Raw genomic sequence first — 22,453 nt, forward strand, 5'->3', positions numbered from 1 at the left:
CTTGACTCTGCCAGACTACAAAAGTCAATGCATGTAGGCCCAACTGTGGCAGAAAGGGGGCTTCCATGCTTTGTACTGCTGCCCTAAGACACTTTCTCTCTTCAGGGTATTTTCCTTGGTTGGCCAGCAGGTGCGGTTTGACATCTGCATTATAGCTGTTTTCTTTTTAGCTACATCCCAAAAGGGAAAAGTAAACTGCAGTGTTATTGGGCAAACATTTTTGGTGCTAAAACACTGTGTCCTGATTGGCACTAAAGCCCAGAATGTGCTAGAACTCCTCAGTCTTAGTTGGCTGTGTGGGAGTAGACCTTTGCGCTGAGGCCCTGTTCAAGTTCTATGAACAGTTTCTTTTTCCTGACCTCACCAGGTACTACTTAGGTAGTAAAATATGTTCAAGCTAGATTTAACACCAAATCCTTGTTATTTTACCTGTTCCTGTTTGTGTATAAACTTTTATCATTCACTATTCTACTGTTTTTGAAAATAAACATTAGTTTGTTAGCTCTGTTGTCATGGACTGTCTAAGAATCCTGGCAGTTTGTGTTCTCGGTCTGTTGTCTGTGGGTGTTTTCTGGGAACTGTTGGACCCCTAGGATTGTGGTCCCAGTGCCCCTAGAAACCACTGGGGGAATAATTTGCAGGTGGGACTTGTCCAGAGGGAAGCGAGAACCAGCAGGTGGGTGAAAGGTATGCCAGTGTTGGGGCATGTGAAAAAGTGCAGGCGGGCCTGGGCAGTGCTGGGTAAGACCCTCCAGGTGACCACAGGGTTAACCCCAGGTGGGTGCTAGGGGTAACGCTAAGGCATTACGCGACATCAACATACCAACATTATGCTCCTTACAGGAAGTCTGCAATTTTACCTGCTTTTTCTTCTTTGAGACAGAGTACCTCCTTGCAGAACTTCTGCCATTTTAAGTCTCCTAATGGAATGGGCCTTGAGCAACTTCTTTCTGTAGTTATAACATTTTTTCATGTTGTATGTGGGTCTGAGACAGAAAAGGTAGATGTAGTTTATAATTTATTAAATCTTGATTGATGATATACCGCTGTTGCAACAGCATTGATCACAGCGCTTAACACACAATAAAAACAAATAAAAACATAAAGAAAAGAACGTCATAATTTGATAGGATAGATTCATACATACCAAGGGAAAGGATCACTGAGATGCCAGAGACCACACACGCAAGGCTTAACCATGATAGGGTCATGACCAAAGGCCAGATGATAAAAATGCTTTTTTTTTTAAAGAGTATCTTGAATTTAGCAAATGAAAGTTCCCCAGAAAAATAAATGCAGAAGACGAGGTCGATTCATAGTAAGCCATTTGGGGAGAAAGTAAAACAAGATGATTTGAGTCAAGAGACCTGAGAGCATGAGTGGGAGTATAAGGTATAGTAAGAGATGAGTTGAAAAGCTCTATGAGCAAAGCAAAGAGTTTTGAACTGAGGATGATATAGTACTGGAAGCCAGTGAAGGGACGCCAGAAGTGGTGTAACATGATCAAACTTGCGGGCTCTGAAAAGTAACATCGAAGTTCTGAAGAGTTTGAAGATGGTGGAGTAGAGAACTAGAGATACCAGAACAGATCACATTGCAATAGTCTAACCGTGAGACCAAGAAAGCATGTGTAAGAGTATGGAGAGATGAAGTATCGATAAATGTGCGAATGGACCGAAGTTTGCGCAAGGTCAGAAAACCTTGTTTAATGACCTGTGCAACCTGGGGTTCGAAAGACAATTTAGAATCAAACTGGATACCCAAATAACGAAAACTAGAAACAGGTTTAATGGGCCTATCAAAAAGAACTGGAATGACTGCAGGAGAGGGATGTGTACCAATAATCCATGAAGCTACACTCTTGGAAGGGTCAAGGACAAGTTGATACTTAGCTAACCAAATAGACAAGTCTGTCAGACAGGACTGAAGTTGCCCAAGGGCAAAGGATATAAATGAGGGTGAGTAGATCAAAAGAAAAAAATGAATGTTACGGTCCTGAATTAAAGTAGCCAGTGGGCTAAGATAAATGTTAAATAACAGTGGGAAAAGAACTGAGCCCTGTGGTATACCGCAAGGCAGGGAATGTTGGGTAGAAATCGAAGTATGAACGGTAAAGATACAAACTGAACCATCTATGGACAGATCCATATAGGCCAATTTCCTGTCATCTGTTAAGAAGCAATGAATGGCTAACTAAATCAAAAACGGTGGATAAGTCTAGAGAAACGACTAGCGCAATATGACCACAATCAAGAATACTGTGCAATTCACTAATGAGTGAAGTGATGGTTATTTCTGCACTATGTGAAGACCTGAAACTTGCTTGTCAGGGATGTAAAATGGATTGAAGCTTGCAATGGCCAAGACGTTGTTCAAAGACAATTTTTTCACATAGTTTTGAAATTTATTTATTGTATTTGTACCCCACATTTCCCACCTTTTTGCAGGCTCAATGTGGCTTACAGAGTATAGATATGATAACGTTGATACATGATTTAAAAAACAGTCGATCATAAGCAAAGGTGAAAGAAGATTTAGATGGAAAGGTGTTAGATAAGGTCGTGTGAGAGGTGTTTTTTTGGTGTACTTGGGTGGTTTAAGGAATGATTTGTTTCATTGAGGGTGACTTTTGTAGGCTTTGTTGAAGAGATGTGTTTTCAAAGCTTTGCGAAAGTTGGTTAGATTGGTTATGGTTATGGAAATGAAAGGTAAATTGGAAACTGGATAATTAAATGAGCTTGCAGGGTCAAGGGAGGCTTTCTTAAAAAGAGGGGTAACAATTGCTGTTTTCCAAGTAGGAACAATACTGGTGGTAAGATTCTGAGTAATCATTTTCCTGTTATAGGTAGGACACCTTTTTTTAAATTTCAAGTTTTAGAAACAAAAACCCTCAATACAATAGCATATAATGTACTGTAGCTCTTCAGTATGTGGCATTGTCACATCAGAGTCCCTTCCTAACAACCTCCTGCAAAGGTTCCCATCCTCCTCCCCTCCCCCAAGCCAATCAAAGGTTGATGCTTATGCCGTTCTTCAACTATGCTGGAATTGGGAAAGCGTGAGTTTACTACTCAGGAAGTTCCAGAAGTCCGATCAAGCTACTCAATATAGTCTTGCCAGATGTTGTGAAATTGAGTCAGTCTATTTCTCTGGAGCGCTGTAAATTTAGAAAACAAGTAGATATCATTTACTTTTATCTGAGCCTTACAAAGACCAGGGATATCCTGTTGTTTCTAAGCTGAAGACAAAACTAAGCAGCTAGCTATTAAAATATGATGTATAGGCTTCTGTTTTCGAACAACAGTCCTTGTGGTCCAAGACTTAGCAAACAACAGACTGCAGATTTTCCCAGTGTACTCCCAAAAATATCTTGTATCCATCTCATTATCTGATCCCAAAAGAGCTGTGCCTTGGGTCAAGACCACCAAACATGCAAGAAAGTCCCCTGCTCTCCATATTTGCACCAACATCTATCACTACCATGCCCATATATCAGATTTTCAGGATACTACAAAAAAAAAAAAAGTGATACATTTGCATACAATGAAGGTAGAGCATGCAAATCTATTTCATCCATATTAATTGTGGGTATCCTGAAAACCTGACAGGTAGGTATGTCCCAAGGCCTGGGTTGAGAACCCCTGCTCTAAATGTACACAGTTCTTATGGGAGTCCGAATGCCAGCTGGTTAAATATTTAAGCTGGGTAGCTTGGTAGTATAGCTGAAAATTGGGCACAAACATAGGCGGTCGGTGGCCCAACTGTTTGGGGAGGCTAAGGGGGCGGGGTCAGGGGTGGAGCTTAAATCCATAATTGTCTGATAACACAGAAAAAAAAAAATAAAAAAAGTCACAATTAATACCTTTTATTAAATTTAGATATTAGATATGTATCATATGTCAAAGAATAAAGTGGTTGCTCAAAGCACATACTAACCACAATCGTTCAACTGCAAAACACTATGCACAACTTTGTGCAAAAACACACTCAAAACCTTACTGCACCATAAATATTAAACTGGGCAGAACCTAATACACCAATATACCACCCATATGGAAAATGCAGACCGTCAACAATATGAAACAAGGGATCATAATATCACAATTCTCATGTAGAGCCACAAAACACCCTAATTCATGTTTAATGTAGGATAAAATGCCATAAATAAGTAAATAAATACATAAATAAATATAAACTTTTAATGTTGAGCACCTAATTCTCAAAGTGGACATATTCCAAACACTATAAATAAAATGATCTTTTCTACCTTTGTTGTCTGGTGACTTTGTTTTTCTGATCACCATTTTAAGTTGCACCAGGAGGTGAAACTTTTACTTCAGCAGCTGCTGCAGGCTGAAGCAGAGAAGGTAAAATTATGTATCATACCTGATAATTTTCTTTCCATTAATCATAGCCGATCAATCCATAGACTGGTGGGTTGTGTCCACATACCAGCAGGTGGAGATAGAGAGCAATCCTTTTGCCTCCCTATATGTGGTCATGTGCTGCCAGAAACTCCTCAGTATGTCGATATCAAAGCTCCATCCGCAGGACTCAGCACTTAGAGAATTACACCCACAAAGGGACACTCTGCCCAGCTCATCCCCACACAAGTGGGGGAGGGGAATCCATCTAGCTCATCCCCGCGGAGCGGGGAAGGGACACCACACCCGCCGATGCGGGGGGATCTGGCTTATCCTGCAACCGCGGGAGGAGCTGACTGACCCTAACACCGCCGAAGCGGGAGGGGTACAAAGCTGCCCTACAGCTGCACGAAGCGGGAGGGAGCGCCGGCAGAATTTAGGTCTCAATCCAGCCCCGTAAAACGGAGGGGAGAGGAATGCAGCAGCTCACTGTAACACAAAATCGTCTCAACTCCTGAAGAATCCAATTGAAAAAACTTGAACACGAAGTCCTCCTGAACAGGAACTGAAAGACTAAACTTGAACCTGAAATGCAACCAGAATATAAACAGTACAGATATCTGGGAGGGCTATGGATTGATTGGCTATGATTAATGGAAAGAAAATTATTAGGTATGATACATAATTTTACCTTCCATATCATCATGCCGATCAATCCATAGACTGGTGGGATGTACCGAAGCAGTACTCACCCAGGGCGGGACATAGAAATCCCTGACCGCAACACTGAAGCTCCAAACCGGGCCTCCGCCCGAGCAGCCACAGTCAAGCAGTAATGTCTGGAGAAGGTATGAGCCGATGCCCAAGTTGCCTCCCTACAAATCTCTTCCAAGGAGACGGACCCGGCCTGTGCTCTAGTGGAGTGAGCCTTCAGTTGGATAGGCTGCACCTTCCCCGCGGCCACATAAGCCGCTGCAATGGTTTTCTTGACCCATCGTGCCACTGTAGGCTTGGCAGCCCGCAGACCCTTACGAGGACCTGCGAACAGCACAAACAGATGATCCGACTTCCGGAATCATTGGTCACTTCCAAGTATCTGATGATGACTCGTCTCACATCTAGATATTTGAGAGCAGAGTACTCCTCTGGGTAGTCCTCCCTACGAAAGGAGGGTAGACAGAGCTGCTGATTCACATGGAAGCGAGAAACAATCTTGGGCAGGAAGGAAGGCACTGTGCGAATAGACACTCCTGCCTCAGTGAACTGCAAAAAGGGCTCCCGACATGATAGCGCCTGGAGCTCGGAAACTCTTCTGGCTGAAGTGATAGCCACCAAAAAGACTGCTTTCAACGTCAGGTCTTTCAGAGATGCCCTCGACAAGGGTTCACAAGGCGGCTGCTGCAAGGCTCTTAGCACCAGATTGAGATTCCACGCAGGTACCACTGAGTGCAGAGGAGGGCGCAGGTGATTAACTCCCTTGAGAAAGCGTACCACATCTGGCTGCGAGGCCAGGGAAGCACCCTTCAGGTGACCCCTGAAGCAAGCAAGAGCCGCTACCTGGACCTTAAGGGAACTGTGCGACAGGCCTTTTTCCAGACCTTCTTGCAGGAACGCCAATACTGAAGAAATTGGAGCAGTGAAGGGAGAAAGTGAGCCTGCCTCACACCACAATGCAAAGGTACGCCAACCCTGGCGTAAGCAGTAGAAGTAGAGCACTTCCTCGCTCTCAGCATAGTGGCGATGACCTTGTCTGAGAAGCCCTTCTTCCTCAGACGCTGCCGCTCAATAGCCAGGCCGAAAGACCAAAGGGGGAGGGATCCTCCATTACCACGGGACCCTGATGCAACAGGCCCCGCTCCGCTGGCAGCTGCAGAGGGCCGTCCACTGAGAGCCTGATCAAGTCCGCATACCAGGGACGTCTGGGCCAATCCGGACTCAACAGGATTATCTGGCCCGGATGCTTTGCCACCCGGCCTAGCACCCAACATGGGCCAAGGCGGGAACACAGAGAAGCTCCTGTGTCGGCCACTGTAGGAGAAGAGAATCTACTCCCAGAAATCGAGGGTCCCGTCCTCGGCTGAAAAGGTGCGGCACTTGGCAATTGGCTGATGACGCCATCATATCTAGGCTCGGCTGGCCCCAGCGCTTCGTGATGTCCAAGAAGGCCTGAGCAGTATTCATGACTCCCGCAATGTGGGCCGCCGACAGCTGTTCCAGGTTTGCTTCCGCCCACAGGCATAACTTCATGGCCTCCTTAGCTAGAGGGGCGCTCATGGTACCTCCCTGGCGATTGGCATAGGCCACAGCCGTGGCATCGTCCGACCGGACCCGTACTGGCTTCAGTGCCAGGACCGGGAGAAACTCCAAAGGCGCCAACCGAATGGCTCTGAGTTCCAGGAGGTTGATAGACTACTTTGCCTCTGCAGGGGACCAGAGCCCCTGCGCTGTCCTTCCCAAGTAGTGGGCTCCCCAGCCCGTCAAAGAGGCGTCCGCCGTGACGACAACCCACTCTGGGGTCATAAGAGGCATTCCTGCGGACAGTTTGTCTGGCCTCAGCCACCAGCTCAGCGCCTTGCGCACCGCCGGATCCAAGGGAAGGCGCACAGCGTAATCCTTCGAAGCTGGAGTCCATCGTACTTCCATCGTGGCCGTCATAGAGCCCAACAGCTGCACATAGTCCCAAGCCCGAAGAGGAGAGGCTGCTAGGAACTTGTCCACCTGAGCCTGAAGCTTGACAATCCGATTGTCTGGCAGGAACACTCTGCCCACTTGGGAGTCGAATCGAACTCCCAGATACTCCAGGGACTGAGTCGGGCGCAGCTGGCGTTTCTCCCAGTTGATGATCCACCCCAGGGAGCTCAAAAGAGCAATCACCCGGTCTGAAGCTCTGCCGCACTCTGCCTAAGAGGGGGCTCGGATCAACCAGTCGTCCAGATAAGGATGGACTTGTACTCCTTTCTAGCGAAGGAAGGCCAGGATGACCACCATTACTTTGGAGAAGGTCCGTGGAGCAGTAGCCAACCCGAACGGGACGGCTCTGAACTGGAAGTGTCGGCTCAGAACTGCAAAACGCAGAAAGCGTTGATGAGGAGGCCAGATGGGAATATGCAAAGTAAGCTTCCTTGATGTCCAAGGATGCCAGGAACTCCCCTGCCTGCACTGCCGCTATAACAGAGCGGAGAGTCTCCATCCGGAAGTGCCGAACTTACAAGACCCGATTGACCCCTTTGAGGTCGAGGATAGGCCGGACAGAACCTCCTTTCTTTGGTACCTCAAAGTAAATGGAGTAACGTCCCTTGCCAAGCTGATCTTCTGGCACCGGAACGACCGCACCCAGGCGGATCAGATTGTCCAAAGTCTGCTGCACTGCCACAGCTTTGACCGGAGACTTGCAGGGAGAGTGCACAAATCCGTCTCTGAAGGGTCGGCAGAACTCTAGCTTGCAGCCATCTCTGATGACTTCCAGCACCCAAGCGACTGAAGTTACCCTGGTCCACTCGCCCAGAAACGAGGATAGGCGTCCTCCAATCTGCTCTGGGCCATGGACCAGCGCCCCGTCATTGGGTACGAGACCCTGGGGGAGGACCGAAAGAGGCACCTCTGGGATGGCGGTCTCTGCGAAAGGAATGCTGCTTGGGGGAGAAGTTCCTTATGAAGGAAAAGGGGGCAGAGGAGCCCGACTTGCCCGGGCGATACCGACGGGCTTCCTGAAACCGTCCTTTGGAGGAACCGGGGCGGGCACCCCTGGCCCGAGCCCTGACCTCCGGTAACCTCTTGCCCTTTGACATGCCGAGATCGGTCACCATCTTGTTCAGCTCGACAGAGCAGCTTGCCTTTAAAAGGCAACTTAGCCAGGTGAGACTTAGAGGCGTGGTCAACAGACTAATGCTTTAGCCAAAGCCACCGCCGTGCAGAGACTGTCTGAGCCACACCTTTAGCCGAGGCTCTCAAGAGGTCATACAGCAAGTCTGCCAAGTAGGCCAAGCCCGATTCCAGGGCTGGCCAATCAGCCCTCAAGGAAGGATCCGAGGGGGAAGCCCGCTGCACCAGCGTCAGGCACGCCCTGGCCACATAGGAGCCGCAAATTGAGGCCTGCAAACTTAAAGCAGCCACCTCGAAGGACGACTTTAAAGCCGCCTCCAATCTCCTGTCTTGGGCGTCTTTTAGGGCCGTGCCACCTTCCACCGGCAACGCCGTTTTCTTAGTCACCGCAGTGATTAAAGAATCCACGGTAGGCCCAAGAAAGGCCTCCCGTTCACCTTCAGGCAGAGGATAGAGGCGGGACAAAGCCCTAGCCACTTTAAGGCTCGCTTCTGGGAAATCCCATTGAGCCGTAATCAAGGTGTGCATGGCTTCATGCACGTGGAAGGTTCTAGGCGGGCGCTTCGACCCCAGCATAATGGCAGAGCCAACAGAGGCTGAGGGAGAGGCGTCCTCCGGAGAGGAAATCTTCAAAATGCTCATGGCCTGCACTAACAGGTTGGGCAAATCCTCTGAGCGAAAGATCCGTGTTGCAGAGGGGTCATCCGCTCCATCCAAGCGGGAATCCGTCTCCTCCAAGGAATCCTGAAAGGACCGTTGGGAGAACTCAGATACGCTGCCCTCATCTACATCAGAGGAGACAGAGTCCTCTAGGGCCTGGAAGTCCACCCGAGGGCGTTTGCTTCCGGAGGCCTCAACCCCTTGATCAGAGGGGGGGAGCCGGGCCAGCGTTTAGCATAAGAAAAGCCTGATGCAGCAGCAAAATGAACTCAGGGGAGAAACCCCTAGACTGTGCACTTCTGCCGCCTGGGCCATGGCCTTAGACGCACCCTCAACCAGCGCTTGCAAGAGCGGGGGGGGGAAGGGGGGGGGAAACATGCTGCGCATCCAAAATGGCGTCCGGCGTGAAACTCCGAGAAGGAGCCACGCAGAAAGAACGGCGCTTAACTTTCGCCGCTTTCTTGCTGTCGCCCGAATCAAGGGCGACCATAGCATTAACGCCTCCCACCTCGAGGGTGGCCCAAGAAGAAGCCGTCCGAGCAGAGTGGCCGGCCAAAATGGGGGGGGGGGGGGGCAGCGGGGGATGGGCGCTTATGGCGGGGAAAAAACCGCCGCACCGGAGGAAGAACCGGGACACTGACCGGACTCCAAACTGACGCCCAAACAAAGGCAAGTCAGGCTTTGAAACCCCCGCATCCCGCTAGACGCACACATGCGGTCCGGGGAGCGAATCTTCGCGCCCTCGCCCTCCGACGCCATAAGCCACGTGGAGACCGAAAGGGGAACCTCCTGCCCACTATAAAAGGTAAAATTACCTGCTTCTCGCTCCGAGCTGTAACGAACTGGTGTCCCAGTGAGCAGCTGCAATAAACGCTGATATAAAAGTTGAAATAAACTCCTTTAAAGGACGTTCAAATTTTTTTTTTTTAAAACGGAGCCAGCGGGAGGGGGGAGAAAAGGAGGGACCTGGCACCACCAGGTTTGCACTTGCTCAAGAAGAGCCCTCAACCCCAGGTACTCAACAAAACCTAAGAATTAGGCTTGGAGACCTAGCCAGAGCTGCTGCTGTGTGTGACCACCACCTGCTGAGATAGAGAACATACTGAGGAGTTTCCGGCAGCACATGACCACATATAGGGAGGCAAAAGGATTGCTCTCTATCTCCACCTGCTGGTAGATGGACACAACCCACCAGTCTATAGATTGATCAGCATGATGATATGGAAGGCGAGATTGCTGCTGGGCTGAGTGTGAAGTTGGAGGAGGCAGAAGACTGCAATCCTCCTTCCTGCACCAGACCCTCACATTGACATCAAGGCATAGCTCCCGACTGCCCCATAGCTCTATCCTCCTGTCATCATGCTAAGGAGGAGGCTGGGCTTTGCTCCCAGGCTGAGGAGGAGGATCTTTGCACCTATTCTAAGAAGGCCAGTTTGGAAAACAAGGATTATCAGTCCACATGCTAAGGAGGTCAGACTGGGGAGGCGGCTGATTTTTGTTCCAGTGTTGTGCTGAAGAGGAAGTTAGGATAAAATACTACTGCCCCCCTCCACACTCTGGAGGCCAGGCTGCTGTTTACTCTCAGCAAGTTTCGACATCCAGCTGATCCTTGATCCCACTGCTAGAGATAGGAAGAGGGGCGCACAGCTAACCCTCAAAAGCCACCTTAAAAGAGCAAAACCACGCTGTAGCCGGCTTGATTGCAGGAAGGAGGGCTGTTGCACTTGTTTTACATGACGGCTGTACTTTCTTGCAGCTCTGTGTTATGTCTTTTGTTAAGGTTTGCAGCGACGGCTCACCTCCGTTCCAGGGCTGAACTTTCTTGCAGCTCTGTGTTATGTCTTTTGTTAAGGTTTGCAGCGACGGCTCACCTCCGTTCCAGCCTTTTCCTTCTCGCTGAGTGTCCCGCCCTCGCAGAAACAGGAAATACCTCATCAGAGGAAGGCGGGACACTCAGCGAGAAGGGAAAGGCTGGAACGGAGGTGAGTTTAAATGCCGGGCGGCCACGACAAGAATGGAAAGGTCGGGGAGCTGAGGGCGGGCTCAGCGGGGGTGGATGGCGGTGGTGGAAAAGGCAAGGAAAGGTCACAGCTTGAGAACCTCTGACACAATCACCTCAAGGTCCCTCTCCTGAGCCGAGCTTATCAATCTCCCTCCTCCCATCTGATACATCTCCTTTGGATGTCTGCACCCCAATTCTCTGCATTAAATTTTAACTGCCAGACCCTTGACTATTCTTCTTATGTTTTTGAGATCTCTTCTCATGGTTTCTACTCCCTTCAGGGTATCCACTCTACTGGCTATCTTTGTGTCATCTACAAAAAGGCAAACTTTTCCTTTTAACCCTTCAGCGATGTCTTTCACAAATATATTAACAGTATTTTTTAGTGAAGACATAACAAAAGTATTATATCAGACTGTATAGTATACAGAATGTCCAAAATCAAAGCGTACATAAGAACAGCAAGATAAAAACTGTTACCAAGCTTTTTCTAAAGTACTCCCCTCAGCCTCCTCCCCTCCCCTTTCTGTCCTCAAGTTTTATATCAAACATATTGCAATATAAGAAACCACAAATGAGATTAGACTATAATGGTTGATAAAAGTTTAAACTAGCTACACCTCTGTGGGCTTCTCCCCCCACCCTAAGTCAACCAACACAGACCCAGAAAAAGAAACTACTGCAGTATAATTCTTGATTGTAGGCGGGACAACCATCCTTTGGGTCCCTATCTACCTAATGCTGAGTACAAATCCCCGCCCCCAGCTGTCCCTTCCCCATCCCTGGTGTGCAATGCCTGACCCCCATCCACTCAAGTTGCCTTCACTGCCCCAGTGAAAATTTATTCAAGATCTGGCTACGTGCCAATGGTGAGACCTTGTTCAGGTAGGCCTCCCATATCGCGAGGAATCTTTGATGCTTCTTAGGGGTTAAGTGCGCTCCCTGAAACTCCCAAACCGTAAGTTTGTGGAGCTTGTTCCTCCAATATAAAAAGGAGGAAGGGTGATCCAATACTCAATGGCTGAGAATGTACTTCTTTTCCAGCATACATGATTTGCTCAAAAACAGTTTTTCTCCCATAGTGCCAGCTCCCCACAAACTAGGGGAGCTAAAAATTGACCTTTCAAATGTAAGAACCACTCGGTGTCCTAACACCGACTGGAAGAACTTTGAAACCGCTGCCCTGAAAGGTTTAATTTGCCTACATTGCCACATCCCATGAGAAAAATAGGCTTCTGCCAATGCACATTTCCGACAACTGGCAGTGTCCACCGCTCCCGAATGACAGGCCTGTCTCTGGGAGAGGTAAATTCTATGTACCATCTGAAAATGGCACTCCTGCAGCTCTTCACTATGTACTACACGGGAACTGCTTTTGAGGGTTGTCAATAGTAGCTGTGCAGAAACTGGCCATCCTACATCCTGGCTCCAGTGATCCGCAACTTCCTGTAAGTTCCTAACCAGCAACCCCCTTCCAAAAATTCCTGCAACTGCCACCCAAAGTCCAAGGGTAAACTGCCCTCCAGAAGGATACCAAAATAGTGAGATAACTGAATATAGGCAAAAAGAGCTGCTGGGCCCTGTGCGCATTGACGTAGGAATTCCTGGGATGACCAGACTGACTCATCAGCCTTAACTAGATTTTCCAGCAACAACACTCCCCGTTCCTCTAACTGCCAGAAAATCCCAATTCTCACTATCTTGCACACGGTCCGCATTTCCCTGCAGTAGTAACACACTGCTGGATGGATCTTGCCACCATAATGGAAGTAAATCTCTCCATAGGGACCAAAGGAGTCTAAGCAAGGTGCTCCTGCGAGCTCTCACAGGCAAGAGTTTTAAGGGAGCATGGAGTAGATAGTTAAGATATAACAAAAGAGAGGGAACGAAGTACAAACTAAAGTCCAAACAAAAAAAACAGCACCACGGGCCTTTAAAAATGGAACACAGTTCTTTAATGAATGAGCCTTGACAAAAAGACCCGAAAGTGAAAGTGCCTTGGTGCTTTGTAGCTTTTACTATACGAGACGTGGGGTAAGGAATAATATATTGTAGAGGAATATATTCGAGTTATTCCCCAAGTTTTCCACATCATCACTGTGACCCCTGACGCAGGTGCTAGTCACCGAAACACGGCCCGTGTCGGGTCTTTTTGTCAAGGCTCATTCATTAAAGAACTGTGTTCCATTTTTAAAGGCCCGTGGTGCTGTTTTTTTTGTTTGTAGATAGTTAAGATGACAGGGGTGAAAATAGGCCAGCTCCAAGACTAAATCCGTATAGGCAGTGGTTCGCAGGAGCCAGTCCCGTAGATGTTGAAGCAGACAGGCCTGGTTATATCTGTGCATATCGGGGAGCCCCAAACCCACTTGATTCTGAGCACCTACCAAGAATTGCCATCCCAGTTTGGGCTTTTTACCACCCCAGCAAAACTTTACCATTAATTGCCGTAGTGATGCCAAGTCCCGATGCAGCAAACGGATAGGAAACGATTGCAAAACACACAACCACCAAGGAAAAACTATTATGTGGTAAAGATGTATCCTACCCATCAGAGATAAGGGGAGAGTCTTCCAAAGTGCCAGCTGCTCCTTTGTGTCTCTGAGCAATCTGGAGATGTTAAGATCAAACAGGAGTGCGGGGTCCATCAGCAGCTGTATTCCCAGATAACAAAATAAGCCCTGAGCCCACAGCAGTGGGAAGGTGTTACTCCAGGCTTGATGTAGTCCATCCAAGCTCGCCAGTGCCTTTGACTTCGCTAGATTTAGTTGGAAGCCGGATAAGTCTCCATACTCAGTAAGGCTTTCCATAAGGTGTGGCAAAGATAGTTGTGGTTCCGTGATAAGCAACAATAAGTCATCAGCAAATGCCGCTGACTTACCCTGAACTTCCTGCAGCAAGGGATCAAGTGATAAGACAAAAAAGCCCTGCCGAGTTCACCATCTAATAGGGAACTAATCTGAGAGAACTCTGTTGGCAAACACCTGTGCCCTCAGATCAGCATACAGGGTTTGTATCGCCTGGGCAAATAACCCTTTTAAGCCATATGCTGTCAATACCCTGAAGAGAAACCCCCACTCCACTTGATCAAAGGCTTTTTCAGCGTCAAAACTGATTAGGAGAGCAGGGGCACTCTGCAATCATATTGTCTCCAATGCTGCCAATATATTTATTTAGATTTTGCTCACACCTTTTTCAGTAGTAGCTCAAGGTGAGTTACATTCAGGTACACTGGATATTTCTCTGTCCCAGGAGGGCTCACAATCTAAGTTTGTACCTGAGGCAATGGAGGGTTAAGTGACTTGCCCAAGATCACAAGGAAGCAGAAGCGGGATTTGAACCGGCCACCTCTGGATTGTCTCATATTCTTCGCAATTGCACTCCCACAGGTAAACCCCACCTGGGGTTCTGCTACTAATGATGGAATAACTCTCATCAGCCTGTTAGCCAAAATCTTAGCTAGAAGTCTGGCCTCCACATTTAGCAAGGAGATAAGGCGATATGAATCTGGGCGATTAGGGGGCTTACCCGGCTTCGGCACAACAATAATTTGGGCCGTATTAAGGTGATGTGGCAACTGGCCCCATTGAATGGACCTCATAAACATTTCTGCCAAGACCGGTCAAACTTCAGACTGCAAAGGCTTATAAAACTTATTTCGCAGTCCGTCCGGGCCAGAAGCCTTGCCCAAAGGGCTCTGCCTAATTACCCATTCCACATCTTTCACAGTGATGGGCGCATTCAACTGGGCCAGGTCCGAGTCAGCAACCCCAGGCAAATCTATAATGGAGGTATACCTCACTAGCCAAAGATGATGGGGGCTGCGGTCCATAGAACTGAGCAAAAAACTCCTTCAAGACTGCATTAATGGCTTTGTCACTGTGCACAAGGCCCCCTCCTACAGTCGAACAATGTGCAATCTTGCTAGGTCCTGTGCTCCTGCGGACCATTTTGGCCGAGAACCTACCGCTCTTATTCGCATATCTATAAAGCTGATACTTGTAGTGTGTGAAAGACTTCTTCGCTCATCTATGAAAGAGTTCATGCAATGCTTATTTTTCTAATAACTGCCTTTTAATCCTCAAAAAGTGGCCTGTCCCATATTGTCTGCGAAGAGATGTTACCCGCCGCTCCAGGCGCAACATTTCTTGATGCCAGGCCTTCCACTGGAAACTGACATAGGAGATGATTTCACCTCGGACGGCCTTCACTGACTCCCTAAAAAGAACTGGGTCAGCCCTATGGGCTTTATTGTTGTCCCTATAGTCCTGCCATTTAGAAAGCAAGAATGGCACGAAGTGGTTGTCCTTGTAAAGAAAGGGAGGGAATCTCCAAGAACCGCCTGGGGGGAGGGGTGGCCTAGCTGTAGCTGCAGTTCTACCCAAGTGTGATCTGAAATCATTATAGGCCTCATCCTAGCTTCCACCACCGATGACAGATCTCATGAGAGCAGCACATAGTCTAGTAGCGCTTTAGAAATGATAAGTAGTAGTAGTATTCTGGACATTGTGGAGTGTGCTCTGGAGATGTGTGTGTGTGATCTTTCTCCAGTGGATGGAGTGTCCTCCACACATCCATCAAGTCCAGGGTAGAGCATGCCTCGCTCGGCTCTGGCTAGTTCCCTCCCCATCGGCCAAGATCGATCAAGAGTAGGGTCAGCCATGTCATTGAGATTTCCTCCTAGTATGACAGGCACTTCTCCCAAGTCATGGATCCTGTGAATTGATTGAACAAAAAATGCCTTCTCATAGGTATTGGGTGCATATATATTACATAATAGAAAGGGCTAGCGTTCCAGAACCACAGAGGTCAAAACAAATCTGCCCTCCGGGTCTGTAATAAACCTGCTTAGTTTCCACTTGCAAAGATCTCGCCAACCCACCAACATTTCAGCTTGGCATGTTCTGACACAGAAAGGCGGGTCTCCTGCAAAAATGCTATGGAGGCTTTCCAGACATTGAGAGCTTTTGTTGTTTAATTGGGGAGTATATTCCTTCAACATTCCAGGTAATAATCTGAAGTGTAGTCAAGTCGCTAAGTAAGTAAGCAAACAAGGTATGGCTTAAACCTCCTGCAGAAATTGAAACAAATGTGCCAAGGGGTGTCCCAGCCTCCACCTCCCCCGAGAGAGAGTATCAGTAAAGACAAAATCTACCAGATCTGAGGCAGAAATTGAAACAAATGTGCCAAGGGGGTGTCCCAGCCTCCACCTCCCCCGAGAGAGAGTATCAGTAAAGACAAAATCTACCAGATCTGAGGCCTAAAGAGCAACTCGGGAAGCGGTCAGGTATCTTACTACCAAATCCCCTCCCCCACCCCTACTCCCTTCCCTCAAAGTCCCCTCTGAAACCCCAACCCTCCCTGACCCATCCAACCCCTAAACCCACATGTTCCACATTCAATTCTGAAGCACCCCCAGCAACAGAGTAACCCCGTAGCCGAAGTGGAGGTATTTCCCCTTAACTCCTCCATTGCAAGTGGTATCAATGGAGCAAACCTGCACAAAAGCGGCATTGCTAAGTGTAAAAAAAAAAAATCAAATCAAACCAGGCTGTGTGAGAATTAGCTGTCTGGTACATGGAGTCCGGGTTACTGCTCTGGATCAACACAAACGGTGCCTAGGCTGCCAGCTGGATGCCATGCCCCACCAACCTCAGGAAGTAATCCAGTCTCAGAGAGATGTCCACCAGTGCTTCACAACCAAGGGTCCAGGAGCCAGATCATAAGCACCTGCGTTGACCGTGGCTGCCATCATGATAGCACTTCCTCCCTTGTCACTTTCTTTTGGGCACCTGCCAGGGTCATGGGTGAGGCGAAAGAAGAAAAAAAATGTTCCATACCTTTAAACTCCAATATTCAGTAGTCAAGGGAGATGCGCTTAGTCCTTCTGTTGTGCTGCCACCATTCTGTCCATGTATACTCACCTCTTCAGTCCGGTCAAAGAAATGGACATGGCCATTATCAACTAATTTGAGTTTTACTGGGTAGAGAAGGTTAAATGTGAATTTCAGACCAAATAGTTTAGAACACAAAGCAGCACATGCTTTGCGCGCTGCCAATACTTTGGAAGAGTAACCCTGAAAGCACAAGATGTGGGAATTTTGGTATTGCAATTGGGTGCTTGCCCGCAGGGCCTGCAGGCTTGCCATTTTGTGAGCATAGTTGAGTACTCTGAAAATGACTACTCAGAGACAATCAGCTCCTTCTCTGTGCTGTCCCATCCTATGCGCTCTCTCCACCCTAAATGCGCCGGCCAAGTCTGTGAGGGATAGCGCTTTTGGGAGCCAGGATTCCAGAAATTTCTGCAAGTCTCGGTCAGAGATCAATTCTGGGAGGCCTACCAGCCTGAGATTGTTGCGGCAGGATCGATTTTCCAGGTCCTCCAATTTTGATTCCAATTTGGCTAGGCGGGTTAAGTATCCACGGTTGCTCCACTGTCACTTGCTGTACAAAGTCGTTGATTCTCCCTACACACTGTTGTACTGTCTAAAGCTCCACCATCACAGTCGCATATTTCTCTTCCATCCCATCCAATTTATCTAGTATAAGCTGAAGCTTTATGTCCACCACCTGTTCCACTGTAGACTTCACCTCTGTGGTGATCTTAGCTGCCCACTGGGAGCTAGGCATCTGGGAAGATGGCATGCTTGTCCGTAGTCTTTGTTTCGTTTACCTGGCCCTTCTCCTTGAGCTCTCTCCAAGTGGTTTTGGAGGCCATCCACTCTCCGAACCCAGAAGAATATTCGGCGAACAAGTCATGCATACTCAGACTGCTTTTCTCTTCAACTGCTTGGGGGTGGGGGGGTGGGGGGGGGGGAAGAAGATGTTCCAGAGAAGATTACATTGGGTACTCTGGAGCAGTGATCCACTGCTGCCTCACTACTCCATGACCCAACCGGAACTCTTCTCACAAATATATTAGAATAGGTCCCACCACCAACCCTTGAGGCACTCCACTGCTCACCTTCGTTTTCTCTCAGTAGATTCCATTTACTACCACCTTCTGTCGCCTGTCGGTCAACCAGTTTCCAAGCATATACATTTTTTTCTATTTGAAACAGAGACCGAGAAAGACTATCATGCTTTTGACTATAGCTCCAGATGATACAATTGCTGCCTCAAAGCATTTTTCCTTTGAGAGCACTCCTTTCCACTGTGAGTTGCCACTGCTATGTCCTTACCCCTCACAAAAGCCTTTAGACCCTCCCAAAATATTTAAAGCAAAATCTCTTTCAAATCATCACATCAAAATATTCCTTCAAATCTTTCTCTTACTGCACACATTTGGGGATTCAAAAGTATGCCATCATCTAACCTCCAATACCTCCTCCCCTGTGATTCTACCCACAATGACACAGATAGCGTAATAGGGGCATGATCAGACCAGAAAAGCGATTCTTTACTGGAGGTGCCTAACATTGAAAACAGATCCTTATCCATTAACCACATATCAATTCTAGAGTATGTATCATGAGCCCTCAAAGTGGTGCATACAGTATCTATCCCTAGGGGGAGGAGGGAATGGGACTTGATATACTGCCTTTCAGAGGTTTTTTGCAACTACATTCAAAGCGGTTTACATATATTCAGGTACTTATTTTGTACCAGGAGCAATGGAGGGTTAAGTGACTTGCCCAGAGTCACAAGGAGCTGCAGTGGGAATTGAACACAGTTCCCCAGGATCAAAGCCCACTGCACTAACCACTAGGCTACTCCCCCCAGCCATGATGGATGATGGAATCTCCAGACGTCAACTAAATCCCAGTCTGAAAGGAGATTATACAATTTTTCTCCTGTCTGTCTTGCCATAATCCACTAGCTGAGCTGTATTATCCATAGAAATATTAGGGGCCCTTTTAGTAAGCAGCGATAAGCAATAACAACATGCTTACTGTGTGCTGAAAAGGCACTACCCTGGAATGCACTCAGGCATCCCATGGTAGTACTTGAATCACTACTTGCTAACTTCAAACGAAAAAATATCAAATATTTTTTTTTTAGTTGAGGAGGGTGTTGTATGAAGGCAAGCTCTGCGCTAACTGGACAGCACAGGCAAATTGCCATATGCTGCTGCCCAATTAGCGTGGGAGCCCTCAGCACCTACAAAATAAGTAGTGGTAAAGGCTCATGCAGTAATGACCATGTGCTAATTGGGAAATTAGCACATGGCCATTAGTGGCACAAAAGAAATTGTGGCCATTTTACAGCTGCAGGAAACCCACATGCTAACAACGCCAGCCACTTTTTAGCGTGGCTTAGTAAAAGGGCCCCTTAATGTTATATTAAAATCCCTTCCAATAATGAGCCTACCTTCTGCCCTCATTAATAAGTTGACCAAGGACTAGGTAGGGCACTATTTAAATCCTGGTGTGTCCTTGAACAAATTGAAGTAGTCAGCAAACTCAACAGCTCTTGAGAGAAGCTAATAAAGTGCCTTAAAAAAAAAAAATTAAGAGATGACAACTGTCTGAACACATTCATTCAGCAAAATGGTAAAACAAACAAAAAAAAAAGAGGCATGATTTGTGGGATTATATACGCAAGCTCAGAAACTTTTCTGGCTGTTTTTCAGCTCTGAGAGAAGTACTCCATCCTTGTGCTATTGGATGACATCATCCATCTGAGTGGATGATTTATCCTGTATGTTGGAGAATTTCTTTCTATAAATAAAGATGTTCTAAACCCTAAAAAAGAAATTTAAGAAAACACTAAACAGAAGATGAAGCCCTTGCATTTCCCCATCTCTCATTAAATAATTTTGACAGTGTCAAAAGTGTGGGTACCTAAATTACAGTACTGTATTAGCAAAACAACTGATTTTAATGCACCTCACCCAAACTCTCCCTGCCCCTCCCCAAAATATTTTTTTCTCACCAGAGGCAAGTCTTGAATCCTGGGCTCCCCACCCTCGAACAGATCTGGAAACTGTGCTGTTCCAAGGAGAGGATGATTTGAGATTGGTCAGGCCAGGGGGTGGGCGAGGCAGTCCTGTAGTACTCCTTGAGAGCTGATTTTTCCACATCTTGTTTGAGAGATGAGCAGGATTATGTCCTATGGGATCTGGTGACCATGTTGATTTGTAATCACTGAACTTTGCTGAAAGATGAGAAATGAGGATAGAGATGAGAGGAAGCAGAAAACAAATGAGTATAGGCTTTTCATTTCTCTGCTTTTATTTTTTTTTTTAAATATCTTTATTGATTCACAGAGACAAATACTATCAAACATATAAATGGCAAGTGACCGACTCGCCTGCAAATGCGCAGTAGAGCCCTCCCTCTCTGTCCCACCCTCGCGTCAAGACTTGATGTCGTCAGAGGGCGGAACAGAGAGGGAAACGGACGCTGCCGTTGCCGCTGAAGCCTGGAGAGGAAGGAAGAACATCACCAGCGCACCAACCTCCAACCCCACACCCGACGTCGCTGCAACCGCCGCTCCCCTCCGCATTGGGCCCCCTACACTGACATGACAGTGCCTCTCACCTCTGTGTGGAAGCACTGCAGGCAGCAGCAGAGCGATCTGCTGCTGCCTGCAGCGTTTTCACACAGAGGTGAGAGGCGCTCTCATGTCAGTGCAAGGGGCCCGGCACGGAGTGGGGAGGGAGCGGCGGCGAGGAGGGTAGCTGGACATGGGGTGAGGGCAGGGGGGAGAGAGGAAGGTTGCTGGACATGGGGAGAGAGCAGGGCAGAGAGGAGGGTTGCTGGACATGGGGGGAGGGCAGGGGAGAGAGCAGGGTGGGGAGGGGGGAGGCCAAGGGAAACGGAGGGTTGCTGGATATGGGGGGAGGGCAGGGGAGAGAGGAGGGTCGGTGGATGGGGTGAGGCCAGGGGAGACAGGAGGGCTGCTGGACATGGGGGGGGGGAGGGCAGGGGAGAGAGCAGGGTTGCTGGACATGGATGATGGATGGAGGGGAAGGGAGGGCAGGGGAGGCCAGGCCTCCTTCTCCTCTTTTCCTGATATCACCGAGGAGGAAACCGCCCACCTTCTTTCCTCCTCGAAATGCACCACCTGCTCCTCTGATCCCATCTACACCAACTTACTAAACACCATCTCTCCTACTGTCACCCCCACCATCTGTCATATCTTCAACCTCTCTCCACTACAACTGTCCCTGACACCTTCAAGCATGCTGTAGTTACAACACGTCTCAAAAAACCATCACTAGACCCTACCTGTCCTTCCAACTACCGCCCCATCTCCCTCCTACCCTTCCTCTCCAAGATACTTGAATGCGCCGTTCACAGCCACTGCCTTGATTTTCTCTCCTCTCATGCCATCCTCGATCCACTTCAATCCGGTTTTCATCCTCTACACTCGACAGAAACAGCACTCACTAAAGTCTGTAATGACCTGTTCCTTGCCAAATCCAAAGGTCACTACTCCATCCTCATCCTCCTCGACCTATCCGCCGCTTTTGCCACTGTCAATCATAATTTATTTCTTGCTGCACTATCCTCATTTGGGTTCCAGGGCTCTGTCCTCTCCTGGTTCTCCTCTTATCTCTCCCACCGTACCTTCAGGATCTTCCTCCACCCCCATCCCACTCTCTGTTGGAGTTCCTCAGGGATCTGTCCTCGGTCCCCTTCGTTTTTTAATCTACACCTCTTCCCTGGGTTCGCTGACCTCATCTCATGATTTCCAATATCATCTTTATGCTGACGACACCCAGCTTTATCTCTCCACACCAGACATCACTGCGGAAACCCAGGCCAAAGTATCGGCCTGCTTATCCGACATTTCTGCCTGGATGTCCAACCGCCACCTGAAACTGAACATGGCCAAGACCGAGCTCATTGTCTTTCCACCCAAACCCACTTCTCCTCTCCCTCCACTCTCTATTTCAGTCGACAACACCCTCATCCTCCCTGTCTCATCTGCCCACAACCTCGAAGTCATCTTCGACTCCTCCCTCTCCTTCTCTGCCCATATCCAGCAGACAGCCAAGACCTGTTGCTTCTTTTTCTATAACATCAGCAAAATTCGCCCCTTCCTCTCCAAGCACATCACCTGAACTCTCATCACCTCTCGCCTTGACTACTGCAACCTACTCCTCACTGGCCTCCCACTTAACCATCTATCCCCCCTTCAATCCATTCAGAACTCTGCTGCACGTCTTATATTCCGCCTGAACCGATATACTCATATCACCCCTCTCCTCAAGTCACTTCAATGGCTTCCGATCAGGTACCGCATACAGTTCAAGTTTCTCCTACTAACCTACAAATGCACTCAATCTGCAGCCCCTCATTACCTCTCTACGCTCATCTCCCCTTACAATCCTACCCGTAACCTCCGCTCACAGGACAAATCCCCCCTCTCAGTACCCTTCTCCACCACCGCCAACTCCAGGCTCCGCCCTTTCTGCCTCGCCTCACCCTATGCTTGGAATAAACTCCCTGAGCTCATATGCCAAACCCCCTCCCTGCCCATCTTCAAATCCTTGCTCAAAGCCCACCTCTTCAATGTTGCTCTCGGCACCTAACCATTGTACCTCTATCCAGGAAATCTAGACTGCCCCAATTTGATGGACTGCACTTTTTGTCCTTTAGATTGTAAGCTCCTTTGAGCAGGGACTGACCTTCTTTGTTAAATTGTACAGCGCTGCCTA

General features: G+C 48.1%; 1 protein-coding gene across 1 annotated transcript in view; it reads right to left on the minus strand.

The window, feature by feature from the left end:
• The window catches only part of TNRC6B (trinucleotide repeat containing adaptor 6B), a gene marked incomplete at its 5' end in the record, with an annotated part of 663,786 nt that overhangs the window by 24,637 nt on the left and 616,696 nt on the right, over positions 1 to 22,453 (minus strand). The window contains 1 exon segment of the mRNA XM_030210577.1: positions 19,720 to 19,941. Within this exon segment, the coding sequence (XP_030066437.1) occupies positions 19,720 to 19,941 (222 nt within the window).

The sequence above is a fragment of the Microcaecilia unicolor genome, chromosome 1 (genome assembly GCF_901765095.1).
Source record: "Microcaecilia unicolor chromosome 1, aMicUni1.1, whole genome shotgun sequence".
Taxonomy (NCBI): Eukaryota; Metazoa; Chordata; class Amphibia; order Gymnophiona; family Siphonopidae; genus Microcaecilia; species Microcaecilia unicolor.